The sequence below is a fragment of the Takifugu flavidus genome, chromosome 11, assembly GCF_003711565.1.
Source record: "Takifugu flavidus isolate HTHZ2018 chromosome 11, ASM371156v2, whole genome shotgun sequence".
Lineage (NCBI taxonomy): Eukaryota > Metazoa > Chordata > Actinopteri > Tetraodontiformes > Tetraodontidae > Takifugu > Takifugu flavidus.
The window spans coordinates 14517616-14536395 of NC_079530.1; the positions used below are offsets into that span (position 1 = coordinate 14517616).

At 40.5% G+C, this 18780-nt stretch overlaps 2 protein-coding genes and 1 long non-coding RNA gene across 4 annotated transcripts; 1 reads left to right on the top strand and 2 right to left on the bottom strand.

Moving 5' to 3' along the window:
* Positions 1 to 2: 2 nt before the first annotated feature.
* On the bottom strand, positions 3 to 7957 carry LOC130533610 (polyunsaturated fatty acid 5-lipoxygenase-like). 2 transcript variants are annotated; one of them, XR_008952625.1, is made up of 15 exons: positions 3737 to 3902; positions 3252 to 3450; positions 3094 to 3175; positions 2901 to 3023; positions 2715 to 2821; positions 2447 to 2619; positions 2127 to 2273; positions 1859 to 2062; positions 1701 to 1787; positions 1443 to 1621; positions 1233 to 1354; positions 1056 to 1156; positions 709 to 879; positions 364 to 604; positions 3 to 220 (listed from the first exon to the last, which is right to left on the bottom strand). XR_008952625.1 is itself a non-coding variant. In XM_057047174.1 (15 exons), exons 2-15 carry the CDS (start codon positions 3884 to 3886, stop codon positions 425 to 427), a joined length of 2025 nt encoding a protein of 674 aa, XP_056903154.1. In that variant the 5' UTR covers positions 3887 to 3902; positions 7939 to 7957; the 3' UTR covers positions 227 to 424. The 2 variants fall into 2 exon arrangements, 1 of the variants encoding a protein (XP_056903154.1); XM_057047174.1 differs by lacking the exon at positions 3 to 220 and adding an exon at positions 7939 to 7957 and having other exon boundaries at positions 227 to 604.
* LOC130533620 (uncharacterized) lies at positions 4970 to 6925 on the top strand. The gene is made up of 2 exons (XR_008952626.1): positions 4970 to 5254; positions 5317 to 6925. It is a non-coding gene; the product is annotated as an uncharacterized LOC130533620 (long non-coding RNA).
* Positions 7958 to 9204: 1247 nt separating the features above from the next.
* Positions 9205 to 17726, bottom strand: LOC130533609 (polyunsaturated fatty acid 5-lipoxygenase-like). Its single transcript, XM_057047173.1, is given in 16 exon segments — positions 9205 to 9246; positions 9248 to 9400; positions 9505 to 9675; positions 10852 to 10952; positions 11029 to 11150; positions 11239 to 11417; positions 11497 to 11583; positions 11655 to 11858; positions 11923 to 12069; positions 12242 to 12414; positions 12528 to 12634; positions 12719 to 12841; positions 12913 to 12994; positions 13071 to 13272; positions 13674 to 13859; positions 17614 to 17726. Coding segments are annotated over 15 exon segments (2028 nt in total). The 5' UTR covers positions 13824 to 13859; positions 17614 to 17726; the 3' UTR covers positions 9205 to 9219.
* Positions 17727 to 18780: the final 1054 nt, after the last annotated feature.

Consider the following 18780-nt stretch of genomic DNA (forward strand, 5'->3'; position numbering starts at 1 on the left):
GATGCATTTTGTTGCTTATGAAACATTTATTGGGTATTTGTTATTTTATTTGGATTAACACTTTTTGTTTATTCCATTCCAGAATATAACAATGACTACAGTCACATATAGGAACTTAAATGTAACATCAATCTCAAATAGCCACACTGAAAAAAAACAATAGTAACCAGAATTTTACCCATTAACTTATTAGAAAACAGTTAGAAATTGAACCAAGACACTCAGTGGGAATATAATGATTAAAATCACATATTGGAGCTTAAATGTAACGTCAATCTCAAATAGCCACACTGAAAAAAAACAATAGTAACCAGAATTTACCCATTAACTTATTAGAAAACAGTTAGAAATTGAACCCAAGACACTCAGTGGGAATATAACAATGATTAAAATCACATATTGGAGCTTAAATGTAACGTCAATCTCAAATAGCCACACTGTTTGGGATTTTATCGGGGGACATGTAGTAGTAAGGAAGATCCTTCCCCTCGTTCCTCTTTTTGATGGAGAAGGTGATTTCTGCAAGCTGTTTCCTAAACTTGTCCATGGCTGCCTTCACTGGCTGCTCGGTGAAGTGGTCATCAGGAAATGTGCCCAGGTACAACTGTAGACACAGAAATCAATCAGCCTTGATGGTTAAAGAATACAATTCTTGGGGAATGAAATAATTGGGCTGCTACAATGTTCAACTACTTAATCTCTATGTACCTCGTTCTCCTGGTACTGGCTGAGGGACCAGACGGCACCCAGATGCCAGGCAGACCGTCCACAGTCTGGAAGGGTCTCCATGATTAAGGTCATATCAGCCAGGCCCTTCTGTTTGGGCGGGGGTCTCCGCATGGTTGATGGAGTGTTGGGGACCCAGGAATACCAGTCAAACTGCACAATGTACAACAATTAGTGGCAACACTGCTCCTCACATACAGAGTTTGATGTTGCCTGGTACATTTTTCCAAAATCAAAGCTTTGACCTAAGTCAAGCTATTAGAACAACATTTCTTTTAAAAATTCTTTTAGATCAAGTTCATCTTTTTCTTTAGTGATGGGGATCTGACCTGTCCAAAGTTGACCGCGGCGTGTTGAGCAGAAGCCGTGAAGATAACCACAGTCAGGTATTTTGTTAGTTCCTCCTGGGTTTTGAAACATCTGGGAAACTCTGTTGGACAGGAACACAAACTCAGTAAGAGCTGCAATTATTTGGACAGCAGAATTTTTGTCTTTATTGACCTCACCACATTGGTCAAAGTTCTGCATCCCAAAGTCTCTCACATCCTGAACAAAGGCCTGGATCTCTTTGTCATGCTGAACCGCTTCATCGTCCTTGTAATAAATACAGACAACCTCACAAATATAACTGCAAAAAGAAAACAAGACATCAGTCACCAACAAAGATGTAGCGCTCTTCAACACACCCATCGCCATAGAAACAAGATGCCTCTGACCTCTTGATGGCCTCCCACACCTTCAACCCATCATCTCTGTAAAAGTAGGCGGGCAGCTCCTCCTTGCTGTCCATTCCGCGAGCTTTGATTGAATCCGGGAAGCAGAGAGATCCAAAGGTCAACGTCTTCATGGCCTTCTGAACCAGCTGGACGTGACCACCTCCCCCTGTGGAATTTGCCTTGAAGATGGAAAAGACGCTGTTTCATCTCACATGTTCTGGAAATTTATCCCCCTTTATGTCTTTTCCCCAAACTCACCTTGTCAAAAAGGCCTCCTTTACATATTAGTTTCTCTCTGGCTTTGGTGTTGATGCCAATGGTGAAGCGAATGTGTGGAATGAGAAGCTGGAGGAAGGGACATTCATCTGAGAGAAAACCAATGGACGCCTCACTTCACCCTTTAGGCTGATCTTTACCTTATACACGGGGTGAACAGCAGGGAGCTGCCTAAACAGGGCGATAGCAAACATCTCGGAGATCAAGTGTGTCTTGAGGAGATGCGTGACAGTCTGGTGGTGCTGGAAGTCAGTGGAGCGTACCCACATCTTTGCCAGCAGCCAGTCATACTCGGCATCGGTGGGCAGGAAGATGGGGTTGTCTTCTCCAGGAATTTGATTGAGCTGGAAGGCAATTAAGGCGATTCAACTAAAATGCTGTCACAGACACCATGTGAACATGAATTACCTGTATGGCAATGGGAATTATCTCCTTCTGAAGGTCTCTGTAGAGCAGACAGATCGGAGCTGCCAAGTACTGCTGCGTTAGAGGATCTGTGTCGTTGGGTTTGATGCCATCCATGAACTCATAATCAGCGATGTAAATGTTACCTGCCTGAGACCAGAACATCACTTTCAAACCAGTCCAGCTGGAATCTGCATGTTCTTATTGATCATCATGATCACAAATCTCTTCAATTTCCTTGAACGTTGGGATGATTTGAGAGCTTGTGCGGTTGTAGAAGAACAGATTTCTTTATTGTCGTATCTTATCAGGAGCAGGTCTACCTGTAACTCCTCCTCCAGAGTCAGTCCTCTCTCCAGGCAGACAGAGACCATCTCATTGGTGACAGGAAGTTTGTCAGGAAGCTTGGTGCACTTTTCAATCACAACAGGGTTGCATCCATTCAGAAACTGGTAGCCAAACATGAGGTCCTCCTTCCAGTGTTTCCTCACATACTCTGGAATAATATAATATATAATATAATATAATATAATATAATATAATATAATAATATAATATAATATAATATATATATATAATATAAAAGCTGACCTGAGACTGTGCTTTTCATCTTCTGAAGGATCCTCTCAAAATCAGCAAAGTCTTCCCAACGTGACTGAAACATATTCTTGAACTTCGTCAAATTCAGGCTCAATATTCTGCAATTTTATGGAATGTCGCCATTTTATTTTTATACTTACATTATGAATTGTGTACAATGTACCTGACTTAACCTACGCTGCAGTGAAGTTCACGTCAAAATCCACCTCCTTGCGAGTGTCAAACTGGATGTCCTGGGGTAAATCTTTGTATCGGACAGCATCGATGCTCATAGGAAAACCAGGTTGCCACTCTGACCATCTATGAAAGAACCTGGTTTAAATCATGGTTTCACATGAGAGCACAAACTGCTGGTGTTGGAAGAACCTGCCTGTAGGTTTTCCTCCTCAGCTCCAGCTCTTTTTCTCTATGTTCCATCAATGGGGCACTCTTGTCGTCCTGAGGAAGGATCGCTACAGTACACATGAGACACAATGAGGCCTCTAGATGTGATAGTTAACAAAACAGGACATCAACTCATTGCTCCACCTTGGCCATCTCGCAGCACCACCTCCTTGTCATCCACCAGCCAGCGGAAACAGGGAAATTCCACAGACTGTCCAGAGGGGGTCTTCACTGTGATGGACCTGCAGTACCAGTCATCAAACACCAGGAACTTCTTCTTCTGAAGTTTCACCATGATGATTTCTCCCAGGTCCTCTTTGATGTCAATTACATATGTGTCCACCTGCAATTAAGTCAAAGGATCTTCTGCACAAATGTTCAACAAATGGTGGAAACTGGGATGCAAGAAAGCACACGTGCAGGCAAACAGAATGAAGTCAGCAGTGATGTCATTTCTTTTATAGCTACTACAATTATAGCTTTTACATGCATGTAATGTGTCTTTTAATGTATACCTTATGACCACTAGAGCATTCTTCTAACCTCTACACTTAATGCAAAATGATCTTTTGGCAGCAAAAAAATATTTAGAATATCACAGAAAGATGACATAGTATAAGAGGCATTACCGACATCCTGGCAAAATCATTGTGCAGAGGCTTGTCCAGCAATGTTCTTCTGCTGCACTGCAGAGTGCCCACCAACGTAATGTAGACAGAGTTATCCGTCCCATCGAAAGTGTTGCTCCCTGTGGCAGTGGTCACCGTGTAAGAAGGCATAATGCTGAGACTGGTTCTGAAGATAAGAAAATCCAGAGTTGTACAGTGTAACCAAGTCATTACTGATAAATATTCATGAGGGGGTTCTGGTTACCCAGTGGCTATCTTCTCCCCCCTTGTATCACACGGTTTTCCTAATTGTGCCTTCTGCTGTGACCTGTCATTTGAGCTGTTAGCTAGGCCCACCAACAGACGTTAAATTATCTTGTGTTAAGTTTCCCAGTTATTGTTTTTGTTTAGTTTCACATTAAAGCCCTGAGTCTACTGGACTGACAAGATATGGACTAAATTTTAAAACTAAATTAGTGTACACTGTCCATCATCAGGACTATTAAAAACTAGACATAGAGTCATTTATCGAAAGTCAAAAGTAGTTTTGCTTAGTTTTGCAATACACTGATCTGTGTTGCAGTAACTTTTTTACTCTGTTCCTATTGAAATTGTTTAAATGTGCAATATTCCTTTTTTACTCCAGAGTGTCCTTGACAGCCACAGAAGCACATAAGAAAGGGAAGAAAGCGTAATAGTATTGAACACAAGATTAAACATAGGATGACTCAATATACCTGTTTGAAATGGAGTGGAAGGAAGTATAAATGTATTTAGTACCACCCTTTTCCACAATTTCCACCCCTTAATACAATGTTATAACTTTTCCTTTCAACACCATCCTACTTAATATAAAAATATTGTGCCCATAGTATAGATATCATATTATACTCATATCACACCACACCACAGTATTCAGTGATTGATTTTATTTTTTAAAACACTGTCTTCACTTTTGTAAACTATAGAATTTCTCCTTTCAAGTCTGAGTGTGCCAGGAGTTTGGCAGCTAGCACATGATGGTTTCTCTCCAAGCCACAGGTTTTCGATTCTTGGGTAGGGGAAGAGCATCATAGGTGACTCTAACGATAAGGCAGATTTAGCTTCCTTCAATCTCCCAAAGATATCTCTATATCTGAGAGCAGATAATGCCTTCTGTAGAATCTCGGATGTAATCCATCTCCTTCCAATTGCCAGTTTGGGAGCCACCAGTCAGATGCTGTCATCCCGAGTCTTGATCAGGGTAATGTTCACCCTCACTTAGTTGCATTTATACTATGTGAGGCTAGAGACCGGTAGTTCTAGGATTTCATGCCTATACAAGCTGATATTGCCAAGACACTGGGAGAGAACAAGCCACTTCTTGTATGTTTTCACTGGCCTCTCCAGATTCTCCACTTTGATAATGGGCGTATCATAGAGCGTTAGAGGCTACAACAGGTGGAGGAGCAATCTGAACTGCAGATACAACAGTTTCAACTTGCCAGGGAGCAAGATCTTGTCTATACCAGCAAGGATTCGTATGGTGACTTCCCTCAGGTAATCACTCTGGTCTGAGTCTTGAACGCTCTCATTATACCAGTAACCTAATCTCTTATCAGGCAGCTCTGACAGTAAAGGAATGGGCGTGTCTTTGACGTAGAAGCTCTGGGCCACAAGTTTTCCTACGATGATGGCTATACTCCTGGATTTGCTGGAGAAAATAGATGCAGATTAAATATATCCACTTTATGGCCAATCATACAAACAGTATGCAATGATGTTAAGGATGTTAGTTGTTCCTCTCTGTGCCTCCACACAGTTAGCATGTCCGCCTGACAAAATGCACAAAATGCTTACAGTTGCATACAATTAACAATGTCACAGTCTGCTTCTGCATAATCAGTGCAATCTAGCACACCCTTATCTTTTCTCTGCGTGATCTTGCACACCTGTTTGAACCCCAGCTGTTTAAACTCCCTGCCTGGCACTCAAGCTTTCCTAGATTGTGTTGCGCTCACATCAGACTTTCCAGTGGTGCTTCTCGGACTGATTTCACAGTATCGACCTTGCCTGTTTCCATCCAGGTACATTGCCAGTTCCTTGCCTTTTATAGTCTCTCTGAGTTTTGCACATTCTTGGAAGTTTTCTTCTCTGTGGAATATCGTACTGTAGAATTACTTCCTGGATTACTTGGATGCTGGTCTCACTGTGAATTGGAACTGATTTCTAATAAAATAAGATCTCTTAAGTCCTGCTCTTTTGTTTGTGCGCTGCATCTGGGTCCTGTTTCTACCCACGACAATGTTACTTTCTAAATATACTCATTCGTTCAAAATGAGCCCAACATGAATTGAATAAGTACCATGAAAAATGCTGAAAGTCACTCTGATTCCTTGTCTAATTTTCAACAACTCATTGGATAAGTCGAGGCAAGTGTCACTCCTGTTGCTTGCCATTCGGGGTCGTTTAGTCCCTCCCATTTGTTCCACTTTCTTTCTTGACTGTCCAATAATTGTATGTAGTTTTTCTGAGCACCCATCAAAGACTTCTGTTGAAGGCATAGCTCAGTCTGTTGAAGACTTTGGCTGAGAAGTTCAAGCCCCAGTGCTGGAAAAATATGGCAACACTAGCGAGTAGGTATACTTAAAAAGTACTTACTTGGCTCTGGTACCCCTAGTGAAATAGCCTCCAAGCTGTACTGTGTTGAGTCAAGTTGCGGTGATGAGGTACTAGTGGGAAAGTGGCTTTTGTTTAATAAAACTGCCACTGCATGTGTTTTCATCCAAGCTGGCATGCCTGTTAGCTGGCCTTCTCACGCTATATTCTTAACACACTCGTGACTGTTGGGGTCCAGGGTTCTGGCTCGCTCGTTGCCTGTTTCTTCCTGCAGGGGGCGTGAAGGAGCTGGTGATTGTCCACAGCTGGCGCTGCAGGCGGACGCACCTGCCGGCAATTGTCATCAGCTTTCCAATTAAGGGTGGAGCGCCTGCCTGCCAGCGTTGGATGGTTTCCGTACTCCTTATGGTAAACCTGACTCTTGCTGCCTAATATTTAACGAAACCATCCCGATCATTGCTTCTCGCTCTTTTGAGTTCTCCACCTGCGGACGTAAACTGCTCACTGGACCTGTCCTCCTGATGCACCCCGGAGGACTGGACGAGAGTTTTCCCTGCAGTCCAGGAGGACCTTTTGAGTTAAACCTTAATAAAGACTGTTATTTGGACACTATCCCAACTGTGTTTGCCTGCTTTTGGGTTTGGAAAGAACCAATCCAACAATGACTTCCTATTGAAAAACTGGGCTCTTCCCCAGTTCATTGTGAAATTTTCAGTGGTATCAATTTGGCTAAATTTTGACCCTCATCCTGTGGTGCCACTTTTTTCTTATTTGTGCTCTCTCTCTGCCTGCAGCCCTGCCATGCCACCTACTCCGTTTTGCTTGACTCAACCTTGTCCTGAGTCTCATCCTCCATTGTTCTTTTCAGTCCCGTGCTCAGTCAGTATTGTTCGCCATTGATTCCTTATAAATATTATCAGAACTTGATCCAGTATCCCATGTCTGCATTAGGGGTTCAGTCTGTGCCTATGATTGTAATTCATTGTGGAAGTTGAAAGGTGAATGAGGTTTCTTCGGTCCACTGCTGTAAAATTTACTAATGTTCCATGAGTGGGTACTATTTGAAAGAGTTTCAGGCGTAACCTTCTCCTCTATCACTGACCCTATTTATTTAGGGAGTGTATCAGTGAGAGAACAGGTGAGCGAGGAAATAATTGTGGTCAGGATTGAAGAGGTCAGTTTTGAAGAGAAACCAAAAGGCAGAAGAGAAGAATGTGAGGGAGAGGATAAGGATGGTAGGATTAGAAGTAGATGGCTCAAATGTGGCTGGAATTGTCCATCCCCTCAGTAAGCCCAACCAACCAGATATCAAATTAATCACTGTGAAATAAAAACACAAACAACTTGATATAGAATAAAAACTATTAAGTATAAATAAATATACATAACCCAGCCACTAAGACTATCAATCTCATCAAACATTCCCCCAAAAAGCCAGCCATGCCACTGCATGAAGTTTGGGGTTTTTTTTCATTTAAATTGAGTCCACATGGTGTCTCTTGGTAGATCACCTCCCTAAACTTGCATGCATCTTTTCCCACTTGAGAAAAAAATAAAGAGCCACCCAGCAACCCTGTTATAAAATGTGCCTGGCTTCATTTCAGGAACAAGTCTGTTGTCTGTACCTGACTGGTGAACTCTATAATCGCTCTTTCTTCAGGGAGTTCTTGAAAATGTTGAAGACTGCAGAATCATGGAAGCTGTGACTTCAAACATGGCTTACAAAGTTTTAAAGAGGTTGCTCAAATTTTCCACCTCAAATTCCACATTGTTGGTCCGCCTCCTCTCCAAACCTCACCCCACTTTCATGTGCAGAATGAAGATTACGACATCATCCACAGTGACTTGTTTTGGATTTACTTCTGAGTTTCTCTCTGTGAATCCCCCTCACTCCACCATGCATCTTTGCCTCTATTTTTCCCTACTTTTTAATCTTTGCTACTCAGCACTGATATCGTGATAGCATTAGAAAATCGAGTTCTGTTGGCACTGGACCAGCACCAATGCTGTGCATGACATGTGCAAGTTGAGAACTGCATAATAACCCCTTTCACATGGAAAGCCTTGTGTAACTAGTCCAAGAATGTTTTTATCAAATGTAGCAGGCTGTAATGTTTTTGACCTTAACTTTTAAAATGCTGAACAATAGACATCCTAATATACTATTATAAATACACTTTGGATTCTGGAAATTATTTAAAAATATAAAATACCTTTTCTTAACACATGAAATGTAGATTCATTTAAATTATGTAATTTCCCAAATACTCGGATATGTAGTTTTTGGTCACCTTTGACCTTAAAATGTTTCCCATATAAATAAAATTCTGGTTTGGAACGAAGATACTCCATTTAAAATTAAAGTGACCTTGTCATTAACAATGACAAATGTAAAATATGACATCAACATTGTGACATTGAAGACTATTTTGATGATAATTGGAGTACAATCCTTTTTTCACAAAGATCATTATGACACTATAAAACAGTTATTATCAGGTTCTAAATAGGACTATATGCTTTACAGAAATTTCTCAAAAACACGTGCTTGAATAGCCAAGAGAACTGATTAACACCTGAAAAGATAAACTTGTAACCATTAAAGGGTTTGAAATGGGGGGAAGGATTTAGATTGGACTGCTTTTTATTGTTCTGCACAAGATTTTAATGATTGCTCGGTGCATTGATTGAAAATTGTTTACATGTCACAATCAATCTGGATAGATGTTCCCAATACCTGAAATAGAAAAACTGAAGAAAAAAAATCACAATTGGGTAAAATATCACGAATAATTGACCATAATTTGACCCATTGAATGATTAGAACAGTAAGAAAATAAATAGAACACCCAGTGGGACTATAACCATGATTAAAATCACATATTGGAGCTTAATTTAACATCATCTCAAATAGCCACACTGTTTGGGATTTTTTATCGGGGACATGTAGTAATAAGGAAGCTCCTTTCTCTCATTCCTCTTTTTGATGGAGAAGGTGATTTCTGCAAGCTGTTTCCTAAACTTGTCCATGGCTGCCTTCACTGGCTGCTCGGTGAAGTGGTCATCAGGAAATGTGCCCAGGTACAACTGTAGACACAGAAATCAATCAGCCTTGATGGTTAAAGAATGAAATTCTTGGGGAATTAGATAATTTGGCTGCTTCAATGTTCAACTGATTAATTTCATTGCACCTCTTTCTCCTGGTAACAACTGAGGGCCCAGGTGGAACCCAGGACCAAGGCAGACCGTCCACAGTCTGGAAGGGTCTCCATGATTAAGGTCATATCAGCCAGGCCCTTCTGTTTGGGTGGGGGTCTCCGCATGGTTGATGGAGCGTTGGGGACCCAGGAATACCAGTCAAACTGCACAATGTACAACAATTAGTGGCAACGCTGCTACTCACATACAGAGTTTGATGTTGCCTGGTATCGTATTTTCACGACTATAAGGCGCACCTAAAACACTGAGATTTTCTCAAAAATCGACAGTGCGCCTTGTGTGTGGACTGAGTTCCAAAATCTGCTATGCACCTTTGGTGGGTGCACTACGGTAAACTCTCCGCCAATCGATTAGCGGCACACCTACGTGTAAGGATCCCCTAAAATGGCGCCGGTCAAGCAAGACGTGTATGAATGAGGCTTACTTTAAACTGCAGGCCATCGAATATGCGGCTGAAAATGGCAATCGAGCAATCTTAGTGTTTTCGCTTTATGAGGAGGCGGCATCTCTCCATACGCGCAAGGACAACTGTTGCGCAGCGGCTGCCTGCGGACTACCAGGAGAGGTCGGCCATCTTCCGCACCTACTGCCACGACAAGATAACCGCGCCCAGCCACATCACCAACATGGATGAGATCCCTCTGACTTTTGACATCCCTTTGGGACCAGCACGGTGGCGATACACACAACGGGGCACGAGAAGTCATCGTTCACCGTGGTTCTCGGCTGCCACGGAAACGGACGGAGCGTTGGATAACGGAAGGCGGACACTCCTTCACAAAGACTGAGGCAGCGGCGGGCGAGTTATGCCACCATATGCGGGTGGATTGTAGACGCATGGGCTATGATACCGTCTTCATGTATTGTAAGAGCTTTCACAAACAACGCTGAAGCGGAACCGGTCGGTGAGTCCGATTCAGATGATTAAGAAGAGGAATTCGGGATGTTGGACATTGAAATAGTGCAGCTGTTTAATTCAGATACAGAAGATAAAAACTTTGATGGTTTTGTGGCGGAAGAATGAATATTTTGTTCAATAAATGTGTCGAAACTCACTGTTTTACTTCCGTTGTCATTTTTTTACTGTATGTTTCAGCATGCGCCTAATAATACGGTGCGCCTTATGTATGTTTTAAATGCAGAAATAGCACCCATAACTGAGACTGCGCCTTTTAATACAGTGCGCCTTATGGTCGTGAAAATACAGTACATTTTTCCAAAATCAAAGCTTTGACCCAAGTCAAGCTATTAGAACAACATTTCTTTTAAAAATGCTTTTAGAATAAGTTCATCTTTTTCTTTAGTGATGGGGATCTGACCTGTCCAAAGTTGACCGCGGCATGTTGAGCAGAAGCCGTGAAGATGACCACAGTCAGGTATTTTGTTAGTTCCTCCCGGGTTTTGAAACATCTGGGAAACTCTGTTGGACAGGAACGCAAACTCAGTAAGAGCTGCAATTATTTGGACAGCAGAATTTTTGTCTTTATTGACCTCACCACATTGGTCAAAGTTCTGCATCCCAAAGTCTCTCACATCCTGAACAAAGGCCTGGATCTCTTTGTCATGCTGAACTGCTTCATCGTCCTTGTAATAAATACAGACAACCTCACAAATATAACTGCAAAAAGAAAACAAGACATCAGTCACCAAAAAAGATGTAGCACTCTTCAACACACCCATCTCCATAGAAACAAGATGCCTCTGACCTCTTGATGGCCTCCCACACCTTCAACCCATCATCTCTGTAGAAGTAGGTGGGCAGCTCCTCCTTGCTGTCCATTCCGCGAGCTTTGATTGAATCCGGGAAGCAGAGAGATCCAAAGGTCAACGTCTTCATGGCCTTCTGAACCAGCTGGACGTGACCACCTCCCCCTGTGGAATTTGCCTTGAAGATGGAAAAGACACTGTTTCATCTCACGTGTTCTGGAAGTTTATCCCCCTTTATGTCTTTTCCCCAAACTCACCTTGTCAAAAATGGCGCCTTCACCGATGAGCTGCTCTCTGGCTTTGGTGTCAATGGCGATAGTGAAGCGAATGTGTGGAATGAGAAGCTGGAGGAAGGGACATTCATCTGAGAAAAAAACAATGGACGCCTCACTTCACCCTTTAGGCTGATCTTTACCTTATACACGGGGTGAACAGCAGGGAGCTGCCTAAACAGGGCGATAGCAAACACCTCGGAGATCAAGTGTGTCCTGAGGAGATGCGTGACAATCTGGTGGTGCTCGACGTCAATGGAGCGTACCCACATCTTTGCCAGCAGCCAGTCATACTCGGCATCGGTGGGCAGGAAGATGGGGTTGTCTTCTCCAGGAATTTGATTGAGCTGGAAGGCAATTAAGGCGATTCAACTAAAATGCTTTCACTGAAACCATGTGAACATGAATTACCTGTATGGCGATGGGCATTATCTCCTTCTGAAGGTCTCTGTAGAGCAGACAGATCGGGGCTGCCAAGAACTGCTGCGTTAGAGGATCTGTGTCGTTGGGTTTGATGCCATCCATGAACTCATAATCAGCGATGTAAATGTTACCTGCCTGGGACCAGAACATCACTTTCAAACCAGTCCAGCTGGAATCTGCATGTTCTTATTGATCATCATGATCACAAATCTCTTTGATTTCCTAAATGCTGAGATGATTTGAGAGTTTGTGCATTTGTAGAAGAACAGATTTCTTTATTGTCATATCTTATCAGGAGCAGGTCTACCTGTAACTCCTCCTCCAGAGTCAGTCCTCTCTCCAGGCAGACAGAGACCATCTCATTGGTGACAGGAAGTTTGTCAGGAAGCTTGGTGCACTTTTCAATCACGACAGGGTTGCATCCATTCAGAAACTGGTAGCCAAACATGAAGTCCGCCTTCCAGTGTTTCATCACATACTCTGGAATAATATGATATAATATAATATAATATAATATAATATAATATAATATAATATAATATAATATATAATGTTAAAGCTGTTAAATCATTTCATATCATGTTAAAACTGACCTGAGACTGTGTTTTTAATCGTCACAAAGATTCTCTCAAAATCAGCAAGGTCTTTCCAACTTGACTGAAACATGTTCTTGAATTTTGACAAACCCAGGTTCAGTATTCTGCAAAATTAGGGAATTAGGGAGTGCCTTTTTCCCCACTTAGAATCATTATTTAATGTGTACAAGTTAGCCGATGAAACCTACGCTTGGCTCAAGTTCAATACAAAGTCCACCTGCTTGTCAGTGTCAAACTGGATGTCCCGGGGTAAATCTTTGTATCGGACAGCATCGATGCTCATAGGAAAACCAGGTTGCCACTGTGACCATCTATGAAAGAAGCTGGGCTTAAATCATGGTTTCACATGAGAGCAGAAACTGCTGGTGTTGGAAGAACCTGCCTGTAGGTTTTCCTCCTCAGCTCCAGCTCTTTGTCTCTATGTTCCATCAATGGGGCACTCTTGTCGTCCTGAGGAAGGATCGCTACAGTAGACATGAGACACAATGAGGCCTCTAGATGTGATAGTTAACAAAACAGAACATCAACTCTTTGCTCCACCTCGGCCATCTCGCAGCACCACCTCCTTGTCATCCACCAGCCAGCGGAAACAGGGAAATTCCACAGACTGTCCAGAGGGGGTCTTCACTGTGATGGACCTGCAGTACCACTTATCATTTACCCAGAATTTTGTCTTTTTCTGAAGTTTCACCATGATGATTTCTCCCAGGTCCTCTTTGATGTCAATTACATATGTGTCCACCTGGAATTAAGTCAAAGGATCAGCTGCACAAATATGCATATAATGTGGATAATTTACTGAAACTATGACACATGAAACAGACTATTTGAAGAGTGAAACAAAGGTTGGGAATTTCACTGTCTGTCTTTGATATAGAAAATACACAAAATTTTACTGGCTTCTAAACCTTCAGACTTTGCATATAGGCTCAAAACAAACAGATGAAGATGACAATGCAGGTTTAATTACAGGTGATAAACTCTAATCTTAATGCACAATGTTTTGATGGCTGAACAAAAATATTTATGGAACCAAAAAAACTACATCATGAGAGTGACAATCTTTCAAAACAAACTTTACTTTCCAAACAAAGCTGTCTAATATTTAGCCATATAGATCTACATCATTGTCACTTTACTTACCGCATTACTGGCAAAGTCATTGTGCAGAGGCTTGTCCAGCAATGTTCTCTTGCTGCACTGCACGGTGCCCACCAATGTAATGTAGACAGAGTTATCCGTCCCCTCAAAATTGTTGCGCCCTGTGGCAACGGTCACCGCGTAAGAAGGCATAATGCTGAGACTGAGTTAGGCTGGTTCAAACGCCACCTCAAGATAAGGAAAATCAAAGATGTACAGTGTAAACAAGTTGATACTCATAAATATTAATTAGAAGGGGCTTTTGTTTGCCAGTGACTATCTTTGCCCCTTGTTTCACATCCTTATTTTCAATCCCAGGACAGGTCATGGGCTGGGGTGCCCCTGTGCAAGGTACCTAACCCCCATTGCTCCCCGGTGTGCAGCACAAGTGCAGCCCACTGCTCCTGCCCCTGGCTTGTGTGTTTTCACTCCTGGTGTGAAAATGCAGAGGTCAAATTTAGTGTCACTGAATTTGGTTTGCATGCAAATATCTCTTTTCGTCTTATTCTGGTGAGAGATGTGAGTGGAACTGTTACTGTTAGTGATCTGTGTGTTCATATTAAGTAGAAAGTGATTTTGTTCACATTTGTTGTTCATGTACAAGAACTCCACCCATCTACTTTTTCTCTTTGCTTTGTTTTCCCTCCAGTTTGTTAACACACTTGTTCATTTGGTTTTGAGTAGTTGCATATTTAAGCCTGTCTGCCTTTTTGCCTATGCCAGATCATGTCAGTAAGTCACCAATAAGTTTTGCATGCTTCACAAGAGTCTTTGTAAGCATACAACCTTTGTTTTATCTTGGGATTTTGGAGTTCTGTTTTTGGTAATTTATAATTGGAAGAATTTGTCTGCTCTCCAGTTTTTCTGTTACACCTTGTTCTTTGCCAGTAGACAGATGTTGAAGACTTGCTATTCAAGCTTTATTGTGTTGCCTGTTTGTGGGTCTTTCTTCTACAGAACTCTAATAATTTACATGTCAAGAAAAAACAAAAGGACAAAGCCTTCAAGAGGGTGCTTCAGTCTGGTGACACAATGTCTGGTTCAGACTGAGAATGGAGTTTGGTTTTTACAAAATGTTAAATGAACAAATTTTCAGAAATTTGGTGTCACGGGAATCTTACTGGGAAATGCCCCACTGTTGGAGACCAACTGCATTTTCCACGTGACTAATGGTCCTCCAATTATTTATTTCAGGTATTTTAGAATATGTTTGTCACCCTGTGAAATTGTAAATAAATTGTGTGATTTTTACAAAACTATCTTTGTTATTATTTAGTTTTCTATTATAATCTAGCGAAGAGACCACTGGACTGAGTAGATGTGGGTTAAATTTTAAAAAATGCCCATTGTCCATTATCAGGACTGTTGCAAATTAGACCTAGAGTGGTTAATTGAAAGTCAAAAGTAAAGCATTAAATTTTACAATATATTAACTACTGTCTACTGCAATTGAAAATTGTTCCCTTTGTTGCACTTTCATTTTTACTATGTATTTACATTGTTAAAATGTGCAATAGTCCTTTGAATTTTTTTGCTATTCATCCTATGCACTGAATGTGATTATTGTTTTCTTATTGCACACAGATGTTGGTCACTTTATATTTGGTTAGACACTTTTATTGTACATTGACTACATTTATGCAGGAAAAAATTTGTATTGTTTTCTGCAGGGGTCTGTCTCCTGTGTACTTCATCCTGCCTCTCTTGATCCTGATGCGTTCACCTGTTGACAGTCAGCTCAGCTCTATAATGATGTATGTAGACCCCGTCCTCTTGCATACCAGACTGTCCTGTATCCGAGAAACTAGCATTCTTCCTGCGTTCAAATGTACATGTTTTCCAATATTAGGATTTTGGAATTGGACTTTTGAATTGGACCTTGCCTGTGGACTTGGTTGCTTATTTGGGGTCATGTCATGGTAACAGCTATCATTAAACTGTTCAAATCAGTTTGTTTTCATGTCACAACTGAGTCCTCATTTACCAGCCCCATTACAGTTTTCAAAAGAAATCCCTTAAGTGAAGTTCATACCTGCCAGCATTGGACTGGTAAAATGAGGGAGAATTGGAATCGTCGAATCACAACATCCCTGACCCCATATAATCCTACACCACAAATCAATTTCAAGGATGGAAACAAAATTACTTTTAATTAGCTTTAAATTGTGATGACCTGCCCTCTCTATCTGCACACTGGTTGTGTGTTTGCTGGGTGGAACTTGGGATGTGTGTCAGGCTGAGTTGTCTCACCTGTGGGTGAAATTCAAACAGGGGGTTTAAGGGTTAGCTGTTCAGGTGTGTGCAGGAATCCTTCTCCCGGAAAATAAGTATTGAACTCCTGTGAATTGTTTGGGAATTTAGGGTTGGGGTTTAATTTGTCTATCAATAATAAATTTATTTTGCTTTAAATTGTGTGCGGACACCTTCTTTGTCACTAATCCTTCCAGTTTGTGACAAAACCCATAATCACCACAAAATGTGTTACCACGTAACTCACAAACTGTGTTAGGTGCATGTGCTAAAATTGTGAGAAGGTAAGTGACTGTCTGTGGAAGAGCCATCAGGAATAAAATTGTTCACAAAAGTCAGCTAAATTTATACATGTGAGATATTGGTCCCGTTAGGATTTTTTTTATGAGTAAGAATTTAAAAGCTGTGAGTACAAATTCTTGTGAATACAACTTTAATTACTATGAATATGAAGTGTGAATACAACCACAGCTATGAATTCTTGTTCACTGTGAACACAAATTCAAGTTTGTAGGTATGAGTAAAACATGTGAGTGTCCATAAATGAGTGCTAGCATTACTAGCATTAGACGTTTGCTTGTCTTAGCCAATCAACACTGACCTGCAAAATATTAAATGTTTTAATTTGAAACATAAGGTTGATCAAAATGCAACTTATCAATTTATAAATTATGTAATTTAAAATACAAATCTATCCATATAAGTGTGGTCTATTTTCCTCTTTCCCAACCCTCCTCTCCTCCTTATTTAATTGTTTTATGAGTCACCAAAGGTTGTTATACTCAAAAGGTAAATATGATTTGCATATTGTGTGGTTAAACTTTACACTTGGTGATACATTTAACATTTACATTTAAAGTAACATTTAACAGTCAATATTTACCATTTACATTTGTTTTTAACATTTACAGTTACATGTACAGGGTTACAGAGGGTTAACTCATAGCTAAATTTGACTTTAATTTTTACATTTGGTTCCACTGCAAATAAAACAGCAAGTACAACATCTTGTTTACTGAAAATGATGCAGTTAATTGCAAACAAAACATATTTTTTGAAAAATTTAAAGTTGCCATATATATATATATATTTTTAATTTATAGTTCACATTATGTACTGTATGTTTGAGGTTACCTTTTTGTCTTGTAAGAAATTTTCTTTCTCATATTGTGTTTTATTCTATTCTATTTATTTAGAATCTAATATTTGTTTGACGGTGAAGTTTTTTAAAATTCTTTTGATTCAAATGTATTTGAAGCTGATGCTGATTGCAAAAGACTGATAAATGAGAAAGAAGCAAAGGAAAGGCACCTGTTATCAAAAAGTGGAATACAGATATTTTACATAAAACAAATCATTTGTTTCCAAGTTATATTTTGCTTTTTAGATTAGGTTTCTTGTTTCTGTGAGGTTTTGTTCATTTTGTTCTTTCTCAACCTGTTTTGTTTGACATTGACGAAAACAAAGGTAATTCCACACATATTCCCCCCACACTTTTGGAAAGCTGGCCACATCACTGTATGGATTTATTTATGCATTTGGGTTTTTGTTTTGTTTTTCTAAAATTAATAACCACTCTGATTCCCTTTTACACCCACATGCATCTTCTCTTACTTTTAAAAATTTAGCCATACACAAAACTGGGTATAAAACATGTCTGGCTATATTTTACGAGAAAATCTATTATCAGTACCTGACTGTTGATGAGAGCAGGAACGGCCCTTTTCTTTGGGAGTTCTTGACAATGGTGGCAACCGCAGGACCAGAGAAGCAATGACGAAAGACTCAGCATCCCTCAGCGCTACTCCTCCAGATTATATTGCTTTGTTACTCCACCTACCACCTCCTAGCCAAACCCCATCATCTCAAAGCACGTGTTTTACTCTGCCATCCACAGTAGCTTGTTATTAATGTATTTTTTGAACTCACGTCCCTTTTCTCTGTGGATCCCATCACTGCACCATGTATCTTTGTCTCTACCCCCCGACACACACTTTTTCTTTTATTATTATTTTTTTTAAATATGTATAGCCATAAATATACATACCCTGTACATTCACTACAGTTATAGCTTGCATATACTATATGTACATTTGTAATATATTTGCTAAAGCACTTCTGAATGGATGCAAACTGCATTTTGTTGCTCTGTACTTGTGACATGTACAATGGCAATAAAGATTCATTTTAATTCTATTCCAAGTGGAGGGAGGATCTCATGTCAATACTTTTGCAGGGCGTGTTTTTTGTACCAAAGGTAATTTTAAACACAGTTGACAATTTAACATGCCATTTACTATGTTCTGACCATATTTGTTTATTAAATCAACATAAAATATAAGATGTGAAAGTGTTAACTTGATTTGCTTCTTTGTTTCTTACTACATTTACCTACATCTGTCTACAGATGATTGACTTGAATATATATGTTTCCCTGTCTAAAATATGTTTGTGTGTGAATTTACTCTGAATTAGCAACTGTAGAGCATTTGGTAAAAGTGCTTTTCCCATTTAATTTAAATCTTATGTCTTTGATTTAACTTCCAGTTATTGAACAAAGCATGCAGTATTAAAGAGCAGCCTGTTAACAATGTGTTTCATCTCACATGTTCTGGAAGTTTATCCCCCTTTATGTCTTTTCCCCAAACTCACCTTGTCAAAAATGTCGCCTTCACCGATGAGCTGCTCTCTCGCTTTGGTGTCAATGGCGATAGTGAAGCGAATGTGTGGAATGAGAAGCTGGAGGAAGGGACATTCATCTGAGAGAAAACCAATGGACGGCTCACTTCACCCTTTAGGCTGATCTTTACCTTATACACGGGGTGAACAGCAGGGAGCTGCCTAAACAGGGCGATAGCAA